This window comes from Gracilinanus agilis, chromosome 1 (assembly GCF_016433145.1).
Source record: "Gracilinanus agilis isolate LMUSP501 chromosome 1, AgileGrace, whole genome shotgun sequence".
NCBI lineage: Eukaryota > Metazoa > Chordata > Mammalia > Didelphimorphia > Didelphidae > Gracilinanus > Gracilinanus agilis.
The window spans coordinates 54791981-54810495 of record NC_058130.1 but is presented as its reverse complement, the minus strand read 5'-3'; the positions used below and the strand labels follow the sequence as shown (position 1 = coordinate 54810495).

At 40.5% G+C, this 18515-nt stretch overlaps 1 protein-coding gene across 1 annotated transcript in view; it reads right to left on the bottom strand.

Moving 5' to 3' along the window:
- The window catches only part of ATP2B2 (ATPase plasma membrane Ca2+ transporting 2), a 174631-nt gene that overhangs the window by 32182 nt on the left and 123934 nt on the right, over positions 1-18515 (bottom strand). Inside the window, exons 16-17 of the mRNA XM_044676014.1 lie at positions 7469-7680; positions 6325-6412 (exon numbers count right to left, since the gene is read on the bottom strand). Of these exons, the coding sequence (XP_044531949.1) occupies positions 6325-6412; positions 7469-7680 (300 nt within the window). The remainder of the gene's footprint in view (positions 1-6324; positions 6413-7468; positions 7681-18515) is intronic.

Below are 18515 nucleotides of genomic sequence, written 5' to 3'. Positions count from 1 at the left end.
ATGAGTTCAGGCTGAATGAGTGTCTGAAAATGATTTTGAAAAGACATCTATATATAGTTTGGTTCTTTGGAAATGGGAACAAAACAGAGTCTAAATTTGCTAATGCACTTGTGCTTTATTTAATTACACCTCTTTTATGTGGGTATTTTAGGGAACACCGACCCTGGTATACAAAAACTCAGTCACAATATGACAAGAGGAGGGAGATAACAAAGGCCTACAAATCTTCACCACAAGAAGGAGAACAAAAAAGGCACTGTGGTCTAATGTTAAAAACTTCAGTGGCCTCAAACATTTCCTAGCTGTGTGACCCTGAGCAAGTCACTTGACCCCAATTTGCCTAGCCTTTACCTCTCTTCTACTTTGGAACTAATGCTTTGTATTAATTCTAAGGCAGAAAGTAAAAAAAAAAATTAAAAAGGACATCAGATTTGGAATCAGAGGATCTGAATGCAAATCCCATTGGCCTCAGAGTCATGAAGGCTTAAGTTCAAGTCCTGCCTCAAATATTTAATTAGCTATGTGACATTGGGCAAGTCACTTTGCTTCAGTTTCCTCATCTGCAAAATGAGCATTTTAGATCAACTGACCTCTAAGAGTCCTTCTGGTTCCTTGCAGTGATCCTTTAACATGCCTCAGAACCTCTCTGGTTTGGTGAATTATCCAACTTTTGAACTCTACAAGTCGATGTTTGTCTATAATCCTTTTCAGCTCTAGACAAATGATCCCTGGCTATACATGCATGTGTTTTATTTCCCATAATGGAATACAAGTTTCTTGAGGGTAGCGACTATTTCATTTTTATCTTTGTTTCTCTAGTACCTAGCCAAGGGGCTGGTGCATCGTAGATGCCTAATGAAAGCTTGTGGATGGACAGATTAATTAAATTGAATGTAGAGTTCATGGAGTTTGGGGGAGGGATAGAGGAGCTTAATCTATCAGCCAAGGCAGAAACACTACTGAAGTTAATGATGGGGAAGAGGGGTCTGGTCTAATGGCAATCATCTCAGAGATCACCCAGGTCTGTCTCAAAGACTGACCCATAAATCATCATAGACTTGTTGGGGATCCCTTATGACTCATTAAACAAGCTAGTTCTGATTTCAGTTTGGACTCTCAAGTCAACCATCCATTACCCATTTTAAAATATTAAATCCTTGTGGGGCATCAATAAATTTCCCAGTTATGACTCAGTTTTTTCCAGACCTGATTACGTCTAAAGGACAGAACTCTGATGGTCTCAGAGCTATAGAGTTTGAAGATTAAAGCCTGTGGTGTAGACAAGTCACAGCCATTTATTTCAAGGGCTTTCTTAAGCCCTAGAGGCAGACAGACCCATTTTAAGGTGAATAATAACTTGCATATGTAGACTGCTTTTATACTATCAGTGTTTTCTGGGCTCTCCAAAGCTATGCTAATGGAAGGAACCCAGGCCTGGGAAAGCTTACACCAAGCTGGAATGGTTTGCCATCCAAGAACCATCCTGGCTAAGTTTAGAGAAGCTGATCACAGTGATTGATAGGTAATGGTTTTTGCTTGTGTTCTTCCTATAAAAACTCATGAAGATTCTGAACTCTTGTCAAATGCTGCAGAAAAGGGAGCCTGGGAAGAAGTCAAATATGGATGAAGTCCTGGAATGGGCACAGAATGCTCTATGTTTTGCCATGTACGGTCATCTGTATGCCACTGTGCTCTCCTGATTCCAGACTTTGCCATTTTTTTGCCACTAAACCCTAAAGAAGATTGAACTTTGCCATCTTCCCTGCAGCTGGCCCTCCTCTATGTGCTACCTCTCCTTAGTAGAACATAAGTTCCTTAAGGGCATGGAAAATATTATTTTCCTTGTCGGTATTACAAATTCCTAGCACAGTGATTGGCACACAGTTAAGTGCTTAATAATTTTTATTCATTCATTCATTCATTCATTCATTCATTCATTCATTTATAAAGTCCCAGTTGGAGTAGGATATATTCACAGTCTTACATTACAGATGAAGAAACTGAGACTTGCATTTGGAATGGGCTTCAGAGGTCATCTAGACCACGTTCAGTGACTTAGTCAAGGTTGCAAAACTAGTCAGGCTTGAAATTAAACCTCAATTCTCTGCCTCCAAGTTCAGTCCTCTTTCCATTCTGACTCTGTGCCTTTCAAAAACAACTGTCCACACCGTACTCAATAAGCAATGCTGGGGCTCCCACCAGCTTGATAGGAAGTTCAGGTTCCCAACAAAATGACATAGCGCAGATGAGTCAGAAGATGTGTCTCCCATTTCCTTATCCAAGGGAAGCCCTTTTTCCTCTGGGCTGATATCAGTGTCTCTCCCAGTCAGACTTTGAATTTCTCCCTTTGGCTCTCAAACAATATAGCTTTCATGCAGCAGCACCACTGGGGTTTGCAGACCCTTTTTGCTGATCAGTGATGCTGTAAATACACGAATGACTAATAGACTGGAAGAAGATCAAAAGCGAACCTGCTGAGGGGATCTGGGGATATAAAACATTCTATTTGGAGGCATTTCAGGAGGCTGCTGACCACATTCTGGGCATGGAACCCAGTCCTCTCCAACAGGGTCTCTGATCATAGAATCACAAAATTGGGACATCTCACCCAACTTCTGCCATTTTATGTAGGAAGAAATTGAGGCTCAAAGAGGGTCAATGATTACCTAGTGGCAGAAATAGGACTAGAGGCAGCCTGATGCAAGGGAGAGAATAGTACACTAGAAGTCAAGGAGACTTCGTGGGTTCTCATTCTGCCTCCAACACTTGCCACTTGGGTGACCAAGGGTACAAGATCTAGATTTGGGAAAGATCTCTAAGGTGGTCTAGACCAGAAGAAAAGATCTCTAGGGTGGTCTAGTCCATAAGTATCAAACATGCCTAAGGCTTGAACCAAATTAAAATGCAACTGGAAAATATTCAACAAAATGAATAAAAATACAATACAACTTGTGTTTCTCTATGTCAATATGCCATCATCCCCAGTTGAGTTAACACCAATGCTCTAATCTGACCCCCTCATTTTACTGATGAAGAATTTAAGGCCTAGGGAAGGTTAAGTTATCTGCCTAGAGACACAGAGGTAGTGTCAGAAACAGAATTTAAACCTAGGTCCTTGGGCTTCAGAGCCAGTGCTTGCCTTGGTCTCAGTTTCTTCATCTGTAAAGTGAAAATAATCAAGTCTTTAGTATCTACTTTATGGGCAGTTAGGTGGCCCAGTGGATAAAGCTCTGGACTTGGAGTCAGACAGACCTGAGTCCAAATCTGCCCTCAGACATTTACTACTATGACCCAGAGCAAGTCACTTCACCCTGATTGCCTCAGTCTCCTCATCTGTAAAATGAGCTGGATAAGAAAATGGCAGACTACTTTAGTTATCTTTGCCAGGAAAGTCCCAAATGGAGACACAAAGTCAGACATAATTGAAAATAAACAATAGAAATAGTCAATAACGCAGTAATAAGCATTTAATGACTACTATGTGCCAGGCACTAGTGCTAAGCCCTGGTGATACAAAGAAAGGCAAACATAGTCCTCAAAGGGCTCAGTGTCAATTTCATACCCTCTTTTCCCCAACTATAACTTGGGAGAATCAGTAGGATACCACCATTCCCTACCCCTAGGCAAGCAAAAGAAGGAGACCAGCTTACTTTCAATTGAAAGGCAAGCCCATTACCTACTGCCTCTCTCTTGAGCAGTTATGTTATATATCACAGAGTTTATGATGGGAAGAACCCTAGAGGTGACCTAACCTAACTCTTTCCTTTTATACAGGAGGAAATGTAGGTTGAGAGAATGGAAGGGATTTACCCAAGATCAGCCACATAAGATCATAAGGCTAAAGCTACGAGTGACCTCTTGAACCATCTAGTCCAAAATAAGTTATTTTATAAATGGGGAACCTGAGGACCAGGGAGGTTAAGTGCTTGTCCTAACTCCCACAGGAAGTAAATACCAAAAGTAACATTTGAACCAAGATGCCTTGATTCCAAATCCAATGCTTTTAATACAATTTAATACCACATACTGTAGGATCGGGGAAACTGTGAGGTTAGGGGGCAGATGACAATGGAGTCACCCCAGACCCTGGTCTTTGGAGAAGCAGGCAGACTTGACTGGATGGGAGGGGCAGGAGCCCTTGGAGTACTCCTTCACCTCCCCTCTCCCAATAAGCAGTTGGAAATCAGTTAATTGTCTGGTTATGGAGGTTATACAAGCTTAATAAATTCTGAGTCAAGATGGTAAGTGGATAGAGACTAAACCTCTTGTGATGATAACTTTCTTTGTTTGAATTACTCTCTCACAGGATGGAAATATATGAGGTTAAAATCTTCTACAGAACTGAACACAGGCCCCCAGGGCAAAGGCAGTTACAGCCCCTGCTTAAATGAAATGCTTGGCTTGGTGAAAGGATGGTAGTAAGTATATTCACCAGCTAACTGTATACAACCTCTATCCTTCACAAACTAAATGTATGGGAACAGGAGAAATATAAGGGAACAGGAGAAAGGAATCAGTTTAAGGAAAGAAGAGGAAAGGTAATCTGGCTAAGACTGTTAACTTCAGGCTAACAATACATCCCCCCAGGGGGGGAATGTAACAGGAATGGCTGACTTCCTATCTATGCCCTAAATAATCTTCCTTCTAAAACCTAAACTGCTGAACTGAAGGTAGACTCTGATCTTGCTTGAAGGTCTATCTTTGAGGTTGCTATTAAGGTAAAGCATCGCTGGCTGTCAGTGACTGAATGTCCCAGCCCAGAGCTACACAGAGTGACCCTGTGCTCAAAGCCAAGAGCTAAGAGTCAGAACCCCTCCCCACAAACGGGGTGTCCTGGCTTTTATACCAGGACTCCAACTGCCTTTAACTGCCCCCTCTCTTAGAGTTCTGGGGGGCACTATGGAATTCTGTGATGCAGCTTGAACCCCTCTCAGAAATATGGATCCCACAATGCAGAAGCTTTACATGACTTCTCAGTCCTTCTACAGCTATAATGCAATAAAAAAGAATTGTAAAATTCCTCTTGTTTGTTTTTTTTATATTAGAGTTGAAATACACACAGGACTTGAAGAAATTAAATATAAAATGTCCTCACAGGTTTAGATTGGGAAGGGACAACAGAGAGCTCTCTAGTTTAATCCTTTCATTTTATAGATGGGGAAACTAAGGCACAAGCAGGTAAAGTAACTTGTTCACAGTCACATAGGGATTAGGTGGAAGAATGGAAATTTGAACCCAAGCCCTTTGACATCAGTTCTCTCTGCTGCACCTCAACATCTCCTGTTAAATTTATTATTCTATTGTTCTTTTCAAAAACTTCCACAGTCAGCATCTCATTCTGTTTTATAATAGCTAAGCAAGGAAGATAGTATTCAAGTCCATTTTATGGATGAGAAGACTGAGACCAGGAGAATGACTTGCTTAGGTCATGTAGAGAGTAAAAAGCTAAAGTAGGATTGAGAGTGAATTCTATAATTAAATTAGGACAACTCAAACAGCACTCCACTGTATTCTTTCCTTTGGTACAATATGGAATATGGACATTGCAAAAGACCCTCATTCTTCCAACCACACAGTTGTGGGAAAACTGATCATGAGAGAAAAAAGAGAGGAAATGATGGGTTTAACTCATCTCTTTCTTCCTGGCTATATCTAAAGTACTTAAAGAGAAACTTGGAGAATCCTAGAAAGTTAGAACTAGAAGGAACCTTGAAAATCACTGCATCCCAACTTCCTCATTTTGTAGTTGGGGAAAAGGATGCCAATGGAAGCTTGCTCACAGTAATAGTAGTTATTAACATCACAGCTTGAACTAGACCCCAGGAACAGTGGCTTCCTGTCTATGTATGTAATGTCTCATATCCCTGCCTAGTTAGGATTATTATTTTTTCTTCTGTCTCAACCCATACCCAATACAAAGTTTTTGAGTCAAATGTGTATTTGAGTGGGGCAAGAATAAAATTCCCTCATTTTCCTATAACTTTTCCACAGTAGATGTAAACTTCCTGAGGGCAAGAACCTCTTCCGTTTTGTCTTAGTGTTATCCATTGCGCACAGCACAGTGTCTGTTGAATTATTGATTATCCTTAGAGGTCTTCCCAGGATTATGAAAGATCATGATATGAATATCACTCTAATATACAGTGAAATCTCTTGTAAAATACCCTCATTCCTCGGTCCCAATTCCTTGAGCCTTATAGACCCATGAAGTTGTACTGTCTCAGTCCCTAAGTGAAGAGAGAACCACTTTGTTATCTGGTCCAAAATGGAGCCATGAACCCCCAGACCCTCTCTGGGGCTAAGCAGTCCCATCTATTGACTTACCTTTGACAAGAGTGTGTTTGTCCGTGGGGGAGGAGCGAGCGAGGACCCGTAGTTTGGGCCAGATCTTGTCTATTCGTTCCTGCTCAATCTGGAAAAGGGAAGAGAAGCTGGTTAGAGAGAGTGAAGACCCTTAAGTCAGTTTCTTATGAAGAGTGGAAGGAACTGGGCATGTTTGGCCTGGGGAAGAAAAGACTCAGGGAGAATGGGATTTCTATGTTCAAAATTTGAAAGGCTGTCAAGATGAGGAAGGATCTGATTTTTTTCTTTTTGACTTCAATGGGTAGAAACAAGAGTGACAAGAAGAAATTGTGAACAGGTTAATTTAGACTTCATCTTGGGGGGAAATTGCAAAGCCCCCAGAAGTGGAAGAGGGTTTTTTGGAGAGGTGGTGCATTTTCTCCTCCTGGGGGGTCTTTAATTGGAGACTGGACTTGGCAGATATATTTTAGTGGGGATTTCTTTTATGTATGGGAAAGACTGGATGCCTGAAGAGATCTCTTCCAACTCTCAGGTGCTGTTTCTGAGTTGGAGTTCTTGGGGCTGTGGAGGTGGGTAATAGCTAATTTTGGGCATGGTATTGGGGAATATGGTATAGGAGGCTGAAACAGGCAAAGTTGGAGGCTAACAGGACAGAAAAAAGAGGAGAAGGAATTGTGAATTCCCTCAATCCTCCATGGTTGACCTCATGTGGTTAGCCATATCCATAGCCAGAAGGGAGTGATTGTACCTAGCCTACCAAAGCAGAGATGCACTATTATTCCAGGGATATGGTGAGAGCTTACTAAACTTGATGTAACAAGTTTAGAGCTAGAAGGGACCTTAGAGCTCATGGGATCTAGAGGCCTCAAAAATCATGTTGTCCAACCCTGTCATTTTACAGATGGGAAAACCAAGATTCAGGGAGGAGAGATGACTTGTTCAAAGTCACACAAGTATTAGGTATCAAAGGTGAGATCTGAAATGAGATTCTTTGGTTCCAGAGATAGTCTTTTCTATTATACTGAAGCCATCCATTTTATAGCTATGGAAACTAAGGCAGGGAAAAGGTTGCCCACAGTTGGGTTACAACCTACTCCAAGGTCAGTTGAATATAGTTTGGCTAATGGTGATATCCATCTCCTCAAAGGCCTGGCCTGAGAATTACCTCTCCCTTCTCATTTCTGATTCGCCGGTTGAACTCCTTCCCCTCGAGGCAGAGGAAGTCTTCCCCAGGATGGATGATGCCACACTTGATGGCAATAGCCCGGGCAGTGTTGATATTGTCCCCAGTGACCATGCGGACAGTGATTCCTGCTCGCTGGCACTTCCTTATGGCTTCTGGGACCTGCAGAGGATTGAAGCCAAGACAAAAATGTCCTAAGATATACATAACCCCCAAGCAATAAAAGGTTGTTGAGCTGAATACCAAGGAGGGAGCTCCAAACAGTCTGTACCTTCATGTTCTGAGTAATTCTTAGGATCAAGGTGGAGGGAAGAGAGTATCTGGGATAGTGATTCCTTTCTTGGGTGTAGGGTAACATTGGAAGCCAACAGTAACTTTTTTCTGATCTAAAGTAGGGGTCAAGGAATCGCTAAAATGTTAAAGTCTACTTGCCAAAGATCAGAGGATGGTTGATTTGATTTTATTCTATTTTATTTAAAAGCCCTTACCTTCCATCTTAGAATCAATATTGTGTATTGGTTCTAAGTCAGAAGAGTGGTAAGGGCTAGGCAACGGGATTAAGTGACTTGCCCAGGTCACTTGCACATAGCTAGGAAGTGTCTGAGGCCACATTTAAACCTAGGACCAAACATCTCCAGACCTGGCTCTCAATCCACTGAGCCACCTTGCTTCCCCCACATGATGGGTTTTAGACATGAAAAGAAGCCTTAGGAACCAAGGAGTCCAATGCCTCCATTTTACAGATGGGAAAACTAAGGCACAGAGACATTAAATAATTTCCCTACAGTCACAAAACTAGTAAGTATCTGAGGTGCAATTTATATCCAGGTCCTCCTAGCTCCAGGTTGATCATCTTATCCATTATTACATGTTGCCTATTAGATTCAGAGTTTGAGTTTTAGAATGGAAAAAGACTTAGAAAATATCTAATCCAAGCTCCTCATTTTAAAAAGGAAGAAACAGAGGTACAGGATAGAAATTAGAGCCAGTTCCAGGATTCTGATATTCACTAATATAAAGCCTGGTGGGTGGCTGTTACCATTCTACTCTATCAATCTTCTGACTGCTAATGGGATTTAATCAGTGAAGCCAATGCCCTGATACTTTTCTCTTGTGAAAGTTGGTGATTGATGTACAGTCACACAAAAAACACACATTTGCTTTTGACAGCCTGGGAGGTCATGCTTCTGCTGCCAGTATGTCATAAAATGAACCACCTAGAACCTTGATGCACCATACTGGAAGGTGACCAACCCTTGGATCAAGTACCAGAATATCCTTCAAGACACAAGAGCTATGGGGAGACAATGATCTTCTGCAGATTTTCTTTTCTTTAAAAAATCAAAAACACAAGTGTTACAGGGAATAGGAGGGAAGAAAATGTCCCAAAACCTCCTAAATGGGACTAGAATACAATGAAAAAAACTGGCTAGCAGCAGAGGAACTTCGGAAACAAGACGTTTTTCTGCTGACACTCAGCAATGTCCTCTTTGCTGGAGTGATCTCCTACTCTTCCATGACTCTCACCCTCCACAACCAATCAGAAACTATGTCCAATCCTCTCAGCACCCACTGTCAGTCACCATCGTCATTGAAGTTCTCATCTCTTCACTTAAATTACTATAACAGCCTCCTTATTGGTCTTCCTGATTCGGGCAGCTCTTTTCTCCAATCCATCCTTCATGCCACTGCCGAATCACATCACCTACTCTGCTCAAGGTCTACAGTGACTATTCTTTTTGCTCAGCGATTTGCACATTTGAGGTTGTTTGAGCATCTCAGACATGTCTGACTTTTCATGATTACATTTAGGGTTTTCTTGGCAAAGATACTGGAGTAGTCTGGCATTTCCTTTTCCATTTGATATATGAGGAAACTGAAGCAAAAGAGTAAAATGACTACTTAAAATGTGTCTGACACTGAATTTGAACTCAGGTGTTCTTAATTTCATGCCCTGCACTCTTATCCAATTTTCCACCTACTTGTCATTTTACACATACTAAATGTTTAACGAATATCTCATTCATTCATGGTTTACCAAATAAAGGTTATACTTCGGTCATAACGTTCAAGGCTTGAAACCATCTATCTCCAATCTGCATTTTCAGCCTTAGCTCACATACATCCCCTTCATATTTATGACAGTCCAACCAAATTGAACTTTGTTCCATTTCCCAGCCTTACCCTTCTTTCTACTCTCTCCTGTTTTTGCTTATCTATGACTTCTCTCCTCTCTGACCTGGAACAAAGATTTTCTCGCACTCATGGCCATCCATAGAAGTCTCAGTCTCTCCAAGTTCCATCAAAGCCCCTTCTTCTTTTTTTTTTTTAATCTTTACCTTCTGTCTTAGAATTGGTACTAAGCATTGCTTCCAAGGCAGAAGAGCGATAAGGGCTAGGCAAATTGGGGTTAAGTGTCACAGGAAGTATCTGAAGCTGGATTTGAACCCAGGACCTCCTGTCTCCAGACCTTACTGTCTATCCACTATGCTACCTAACTGTCTGTAGACCCATTCTTAATGAAATCAGTGATACACCATCAGTAAGCAAAAGCAATTGGCCAACCTTTTCATTCAAAATCCATGATCTGTGGATGGTGAATTGGATTTGGAGTCAGAGTTTGTGTGACTAAGTCATGGTTCTGATTCTAAACTACCTTTGTGTTCTTCAATAAGTTTCACTTAACCTCTGTTGGGCCTGAGTTTCCTATAAAACGAGGGAATGAGAATCTGAGGTTCTTTCTGCCTCCAAGACTTTAGTCCTGTGATCCTGTAACCTAGATTTCCATCCAGGTCTGGGGCATTTTGCATGAGACTCTCCTAAGTAGTCAAGAGAACTCTCATGTTATCTGCTTGGGTCAGGAGCAGAGATGGCACAAGAGATTTGGAGAGGAGAGACTTTCTTTATGATTTGTTTTGAGAAAGGACACAAATGCTCCAGATTTCCCCAATATTCTTCCATTACATGTCATTGTGTCTCTCTCTGGCCTCTTCAAGATGATAGATTATTTCAGCTTAGCATACTGATGTCTGTTCACCTACCCCCAAAACAATCCTTTGAAAATCATGGGGAAAATATTTGGGAAATATATGCCTTTCTCATCTAAGGCCCTACAAAGGGATGCAAACATAAAATTTGAGAGGAAGGATATCCAGGACAGGAGCCCCAAAAGAACTAAGGGATGTTTGTAGCTGGAGCCATAGATTTTCTTTCTTTTCTTTTCTTTTTTTTTTTATTAATTGAATTTACTTGCAAGTGTCTTTAATGTCTTCTTCCCCTTCCTGCATCATCTGGGAGAGCCATAAAGTTTCAATCTAGACTGCAGAGTCAAATCTGTTCCAATACACAACATTGACTCAACCCCTTGGGGCATTTGCTGAAGTACCATCATGCTTCATGGCTCCTGCCTTCAGTGATTTAGTCAGAAAACAGTGCCGCTAGAGCTGAAGTCACATGTTCAATCTTTTCTTCGCCTGTTGGCTTCGCCCTGCTCCCCATCCATGACTGAAGGCATGGTTTTATTGTCATTGTCATTTTTCAATCACATCTGACTCTTTGTGATCCCTTTTGGGGTTTTCTTGACAAAGATACTGGACTGGTTTGCCATTTCCTTCTCCAGCTCATTTTGCAGATGAGGAAACTGAGGCAAACAGAATTAAATGATTTGCCCAGGGGCACACAGCTAATAAGTGCCTGATGACAGATTTGAATTCAGGAAGAGGAGTCTTCTTGACTCCAGACTTAGCACTCTATCCACTGGGCCACCTAGCTGCCTTTGAGGGCATGATCCAAAGCAACTAATGACAAAGGTGAGTAGAGAGGAGGGCATATAAATAGACATTCAGTACTGGAGAAATGAATGCACTCATTCACAATCATGTGATCTCAGAATGGGAAAGAGTGTTAAGAGATTATCCACTCTAATATCCTCATTTTACAATGGCAGCTCAGGAGAGAGAACATTCCTACAGAAATCTACCTTGCAACAAATTAGTACTGTGGCACAAATCTAATCAGTGTACTGGCCATGTGTGAGAATGGGTATATGCCTCACCATCAGTCAGTTATGATCAGCTGTTCCATGGATCAGAGTTATAGCTTTCATTGTTGTTTTCCTTGTGGTCATTGTGTAAGTGACAGTCCTGGTTCTGATTATTTTATTCTGCCTTTTGTTTTTTTTTCCTTCTCTTTCAAATTAATTTGCCTCCTTGAGTCTTTCGTAGTCAGGACTGTCAAGATGTTGGGGAAGGAATATGAAAGAAGAGGAATAGATTGATCTCCTCATGATCAAGAAAATGAAATGCATGCTATCATTTTCCAGCATACAAAGGTTCATTGAATTTCCTTTAACTGGTCTTTAATGTTAGGCTTTATTCATTAGAGGCAAGTTGATGTAGAAGAAAGAATACAGAATGAAAAAGGAATTAAAGTTAAAAGACCGTAGCTGTGTGACCCTGGGCAAGTCACTTAACTCCATCTTTACTACTCTTCTGCTTTGGAATCAACACTTAGTATTGATTCTAATATAGAAGGTAAGGAATTTTTTAAGGAGAAAGGAAAAAAAGAGAGAAAGAGACAGAGAAAGAAAGAAAGAAAGAAAGAAAGAAAGAAAGAAAGAAAGAAAGAAAGAAAGAAAGAAAGAAAGAAAGAAAGAAAGAAATTAGAGAGAAGAAAGAGAGAGAGAGGGAGGGAGGGAGGGAGGGAGGAAGTAAGGAAGTTAAAAGGCCTGATTTCTAGGCTCCATTATGAGCTTTTAGGACTCTTCACATCTCCAGACTTGGCATACCAGACAACCAGTCAGAAAGATATGGGTTCAGATCTTGTCCCTGACATTTACTAGTCAGGTCATGCTGGGGAAATCATTTAAGTTCTCTAGGTCTCCATTTCTGTAGTTGGGAAATAATAATTGTGGCATTTACATAAAATAATATTTTGAGAATAAAATGAGATGATTGTGAAGTATTGGAAATCTTAAAACATTATATAAATGCCAGCTACTATAATTAAAGAGACAGAAATGGAGGTTTACCAAGGACAGATGAGTTGCCTGAGTTCACATAGCTAGTAAATGGTGCAGAGTATGGACCCAGATTTTCAATATTGGATCTTGTGTTCATCCCAATGCATCCACTCTCCTGGTGGTGATCTAGAAGTATCACCTTTATAGAGGAAGGAAATTCAAGGCCATTCCTGGAGGATCATAGGCTTGGATCTGCAAGGGACCGTAGAGATCATGTATGTCACTCCCAAAAGCAGCTAGGTGGTACCATAATGCCCAGAATGCCAAGCCTGAAGTCAGGAAGACCTGAGTTCAAATCTGACCTCAGACACATATTAGCTTTGTGACCCTGGGCAAGTCACTTAACTGTGTTTGCTTCAGTTTTCTCATCTAGAAAATGAGCTAGAAAAGGAAATGGTAAACCACTCTAGTATCTCTGTCAAGAAAACCCTAAATGGGGTCATGAAGAGTCAGAAATGACTAAACAACAGCAACATAGAGGCAACTAAGTGGTACACAGGATAGAGCTCTAGGGCTGGAATCAAGAAGATTTGAGGTCCAAACCAGCCTTGTACACTTAATAAAACTCTATGTCCCTCAGATCTGTGTAAGATCATTGTAGGTTCTATGATCCAATAATGAATGCAGTATCTGTGAGTTATCATTTTTACATTGTCAGATCTCTTAAATATAACTTTCATAGAAAGCATCATGACCTGAAAGGGGCCTTGGAGATCACCTAATACAGAGATTAGGTGGAGATGAGGAAGATCTATGAACTTGATTTTTAAAAATATTTTTATAACTTCGTTTCAAGAAAACTAGCTTCTTTTATAAATTTATGTAGTTGAATTTTTACATTTTACAATACTATTCTGAGAAGTGGTCTACAGACTTCATCAGCTTGCAAAGAGGGTTTATGATGTGAAAAAAAAGTTAAGATCCTCTGAATTCAGCTCCCTTATTTTAGAGAATAAAGAGGAGAAATGGAGGCTCCATTAAGTGCTATAGGAGTACCATGCAGATGGAGATCGTGCCTTGAACCAAAGACCACCTTACTTACTGCCCAGCGCTTTGGCAAACTCCCTAAGAAAAATGGCAGAGACTTGCATTGGTTAAGAGGCTGCCTTCACATGGGAGTTCCTAATAAAACTATAGGTCTAGTCCCTAACCCCATCTCTAAAATACTAGCTGTTTTTTTAGCCCTTACTTTCTGTTTTAGTAATAACTCTTAAGACACAAAGGCAAGGCTAGCAAATGGGGTTAATTGACTTGCTCAGGGTCACACAGCTAGGAAGTACCTTAGATCACATTTGAATCCAGATCCTCTTGACTCCAGACCTGGAGCTCTATCCATTTAACCACCTAACTGTCCCTAAATATTAGCTTTTTTTATTACAAAGGAAAAAAAAGTTGAGGCTTACAGTTGAAAAGGGATTTTCCCAAACTAGTAAGTAGCAAACACAGGATTCAAATTGAGGTCCTCTGAATCCTGATCTCTATCATGCTGCCTCATCAGTCATTGTGGGAGGGGACACCTCTTTTTCTCCCTGTGTCTTTGTCACATACCAGTAGTGACACATCTCCTTCTACCCTCTACCTATGCAGGTAGGATAGAGTCAGGAAGATCTGAGTTCAAATTTGACCTTAGATATTTATCAGTTGTTTGGGCAAGTCACTTAACTTCTGTCTGTGTCTGTCTTGAGTTTCCTCTACCGAAAAATAGCATCTTCTTCTCAAGATTTTGTGAGGATCAAATGAGATAATATTTGTAAATTGCTTAGTACACAGTAGGCATCTAATAAATGTCAGTTTCTTCCTTTTCCCCCATCCTAACCCGCATGGAAATAGGGAGAGCCCTTTCAGTTTGATTTCCCGAAGAGGGCTCCTAAGCTAGTATTGGTGGCAAAACAAGACTATGTTTCAATTTACCTTTGAGAATTCACTCACTGAACACACATTTACTTATAATAATTTCTGATCCAAGAGAGTATAAATGGTTTTGAATGTGAAGATGAATGAGAAACAAAAGCAGCAAGCAATTACTGTTGCCAAGATAAGGCAGGAGCCACTGGGAGCCAGAGCTCTGCCTCCCCCTAAAAAACCCTACAACCCAATTTTGCAGAGTAAATATGTAATTGGTTTTCTCTTTGCAAAAATCCTCCCTCTGGTTTTCAGGAGGGTCCCCTGGAGGCTTGAACTAAGCAGCGGAAGAGGTAGGAAAGATCCTGTTTTGTTGAAAGTAAAGGAAGGAGTGCTTAACCACTGATCACCCTTGTCGATTGGTCTTGGCAGGGATTGGGGAGGCAGGGAGATCAGAATTCTAGGGGAGCCTGCCTAGAGCTGCAGAAGCCAGCGTCTTTCAAGTCAGCTGGCTCCACTGAAGAGGATGCTAATTCCTCTGGACTCTCCACAGCTCTCATTTTAGCACAGAGGAATTGTGGAGAGAGGAAGAGGGGAAGGAGTGGTAGGGAGGGTGATACTGCCATCCCTCAAATATTTGTATATTTGTATAATTTTTGTATAATTTGTATAAAATAGAGGAAAAAACTTCAACTCATAGCACAAAGATGGAATCAAATTCAAGTTGAATGTCTGGCTAAGTCCTTCAGCTTTACAGGTTTAAGGAGTAGAATTCCTGATAGATGAAAAAGTTTGCCAGAGATTTCTGTTTCCAGGTTGTCTAATGCTGATTTCATTGATCTTGGCCACACTGTAAGATTTCCTCAACTACATTTGTGGTTACTCAAAAAGAAAAGACCTGGCCTGAGGGCAACTAAGTAGCTCAGTGGATAGAGAGCCAGCCTAGAGATGGGAGGTCCAGAGCTCAAATTTAGCCCTAGACACTTCCTAAGTGTGTGACCTTAGGCAAGTCACTGAACTCTCATTGCCTAGACCTTACCACTTTTCTGCCTTGGAACCAATGTACAGTATTGATTCTAAGAATGAAGGTAAGAGTTTAAAATAAAATGGTCTAACAATCCACATAAGAAAAACCAAGTGGACAAAAAACCACTACATTATAACATGAAATTGTTTGATTTAGTCTATCTTGGGCAGTCACAGTACATAGATGATGAGCTGGATCAATCAGTAAATAGGAAAAGGTGAATGGACTGGATAACAGTGCTTTCAATAGAACCCTGTTACAAAAGCCCATCTGCTTAGGTTTGTTATTTACGAATAATTGTTTTTATTAAATAATTTAAATTAAATTAACTATATTATTTCCCCATAGCTATGAAGTATAGAACAACATGATCTCAAGAGAATCTAAATTTCAGGCAGACCAAAAGTCAATGGAAAGAAGCACGGAGGGTAATAAGTAGGTTGTGGCATATTGCCAATAATGCTGTGCTCATGGGTATCATCATCATTTCTGCCTCAAAGAGGTGAAAGGAAGGGAAGAAAGGAATAAGCGTTTATTTAGCAGGAACTATGCTAAGTATAGTATCAAGAGCGACAGATAATAGCCCAAGTGCTACACTGGTGTCCATGAAATATTAAAAGGCATCAGCATCTTTATATGAAAAAATTCTCAGTGGAGGATTTCTATAATGACATAAACAAGATTCACAAAAGATAAAAGAATGTCAGTGGGTTTCAGTTTGTTCCAGGGAAAGTCTCTGAATCAGTGAAACCATAGATCCATGGAAGCATCAAACCATTTAGATGAGCATATGATTTCATCTAGAGTAGCTAGATGGCACAGTGTATAGAGTTTTCGGCTTGGAGTCAAGAAGACTACTCTTCCTGAGTTCAAATCTGGTCTCAGACAGTCACTGGCTGTGTAATTCTGTTCAAGTTATTTAACCTCATTTGCCTCAGTTTCCTCATCTGTAAAATGAGCTGGAAAAGGAAATGGCAAGTCACTCCAGTATCTTTGCCAAGAAAATCCCTAATGGGGTCAGAAAGAGTCAGATTTAACTAAAAATGATTGAACAACAAGAATGATTTCATCAGGATGATTCTTGTTTTCATCGCTACACCTCTGGACCCAACAAATCCAGTGCATTTCTCATCTAGGCTCTTTTGTAAATCCTTTTGTAAGAATCTACAATCCCCACAACATGTTAGGAGCCTTCTTTTAGGTCTTCTTTTGATGATACCAATGGATAGCTAAGGTTGATCTTTTAATGCTCTTATTCTCACGACATAACTCCTTTTCCTAGTCAAATTTCCATGCTGATGTTTCATGCCAATTTATATGCTTCAGTTATTGATAATCTATAGCTGCCAACTTCAATTTACCATGCCTCTTTCTATCTTGTTCTTAGAGGCTATGGCAACTTTGGTCCTTCCAAGATTACAGTACTTCTTGATTTTCCAAAAGTAATCTAGCCAGCCTCCTTCTCCAACTCAACTCTGGCCCTAAATTATTGTCCAGCTATGTCATTTGTTTGAAATGTATGTGCCGATGGACTAAATCAAGGGGTTATACAATCAGCAGCATGGCACAGTCTGAGAAAGAGGCATTTTCATCCCTTTTGTTTTTCTAGTGTAGATGACCAAGTTGATCTCTTGAATAATTATGTATTTTCCTGAGGATGCACTGTAAAATTTTATAGCTAAGTGCAATGTCACCTATAAAATAGGACCATTTTAAGATCCTCAGCAGTGATATGAATAGGGATCAGGCTTGTGATTCATTGGCATAGGGCACTTTCCTGAGTATCACCCATCCCCAACTTTCCTGAGTATCACCCAAATAAGATTAAAACGTAACTGAAATATTAACAAAATAAAGGAAAATACAATAAAATTTGGATGACATAAGATGTGGTTTCCTACATCAGTATGTGACCCACAGAGACATTCAGGGACAATTTAGAGGCTCCTGTTTCTATTTGAGTGGGTGACGCTCGCTTAGAGACCTGAAAGTTTATGAGATTTACGAGGACAACCTAGGCGGTGTGTGTCAGAGGCAGGATTCAAAACCAGATCTTCCTGTCTCCAAACCATGGTCTCTGCCCACCATGCTATAACGCCTTAACACCAAAAGGTAATCCTTTTGTTTCTATATAAGACATACTCAGTGAAAATGATAAAAACTTTGGTAGATACTTATCTCATTTTATGCCTCACTTGATGAGAATTTGGGGCAGGTTAATGACCAAAGAAATCTCTGGGGTCCTGCCTAATTTTAATGTTTTTTCATTTTAACATTGGAAAGTAGAAACTTTGTGTCAAAGGAGAGCTTTGGGGGCAATGATTTTATTTTACCAAGTCAAATATTCTTAAAAATCAATAAAGAATAGAAAATGACTAAAATAATGCATTTTCACTGAGCACTTCCACTAACAGTGTCTAAATAGTACAGAAAAAAGCTACTGGAGGGATGATTTGAAATAGCAATGACCTAGAGTCAGGAAGACCTGCATTCATACCACATCACACACTGGGCATGTGACCCTGAGCAATTCAGTTCATCACTGCCCACCTCAGTTTCTTCATATATAAGATGAGGATAGTAAAAAACTATCTCCCACAGTTGTTGGGAGCATAAAACGAAATTATTTTTGTAAAACTTTTTGTAAACCTGAAAGCTCTATATAAAGGTATAGCAGAAGTGGTAGTTATATTATAACTAGAAGAAGCAGTGGTGGTGGTGGTGGTGGTAGTGATGGTGGTGGTGGTAGTAGTGATAGTGGTGGTGGTGATAGTGATGGTGGTGGTAGTAATAGTGGTGGTGGTGGTAATGTTATTGTTGTTGTTTTTGGTGGTGGTGGTGGTGGTAGTGGTGATGGTAGTGGTGGAAAGTAGTGGTGGTGGTCATGGTGGTAGTGGTGATGGTGACAGTAGGTAATAGTAGTAATAATAGTGGTAGTGGTGATAGTGATGGTGGTGGTAGTAATAGTGGTGGTGGTAATGTTGTTGTTGTTGCTGTTGGTGGTGGTGGTGGTAGTAGTAGTAGTGGTAGTAATGTTGGTGGTGGTGGTAGTGATGGTAGTGGTGGTGGTGATGGTGGTGGTGGTAGTGATGATGATAGTGGGTAGTAGTAGTAGTAATAATAGTGATGGTGGTAGTGAT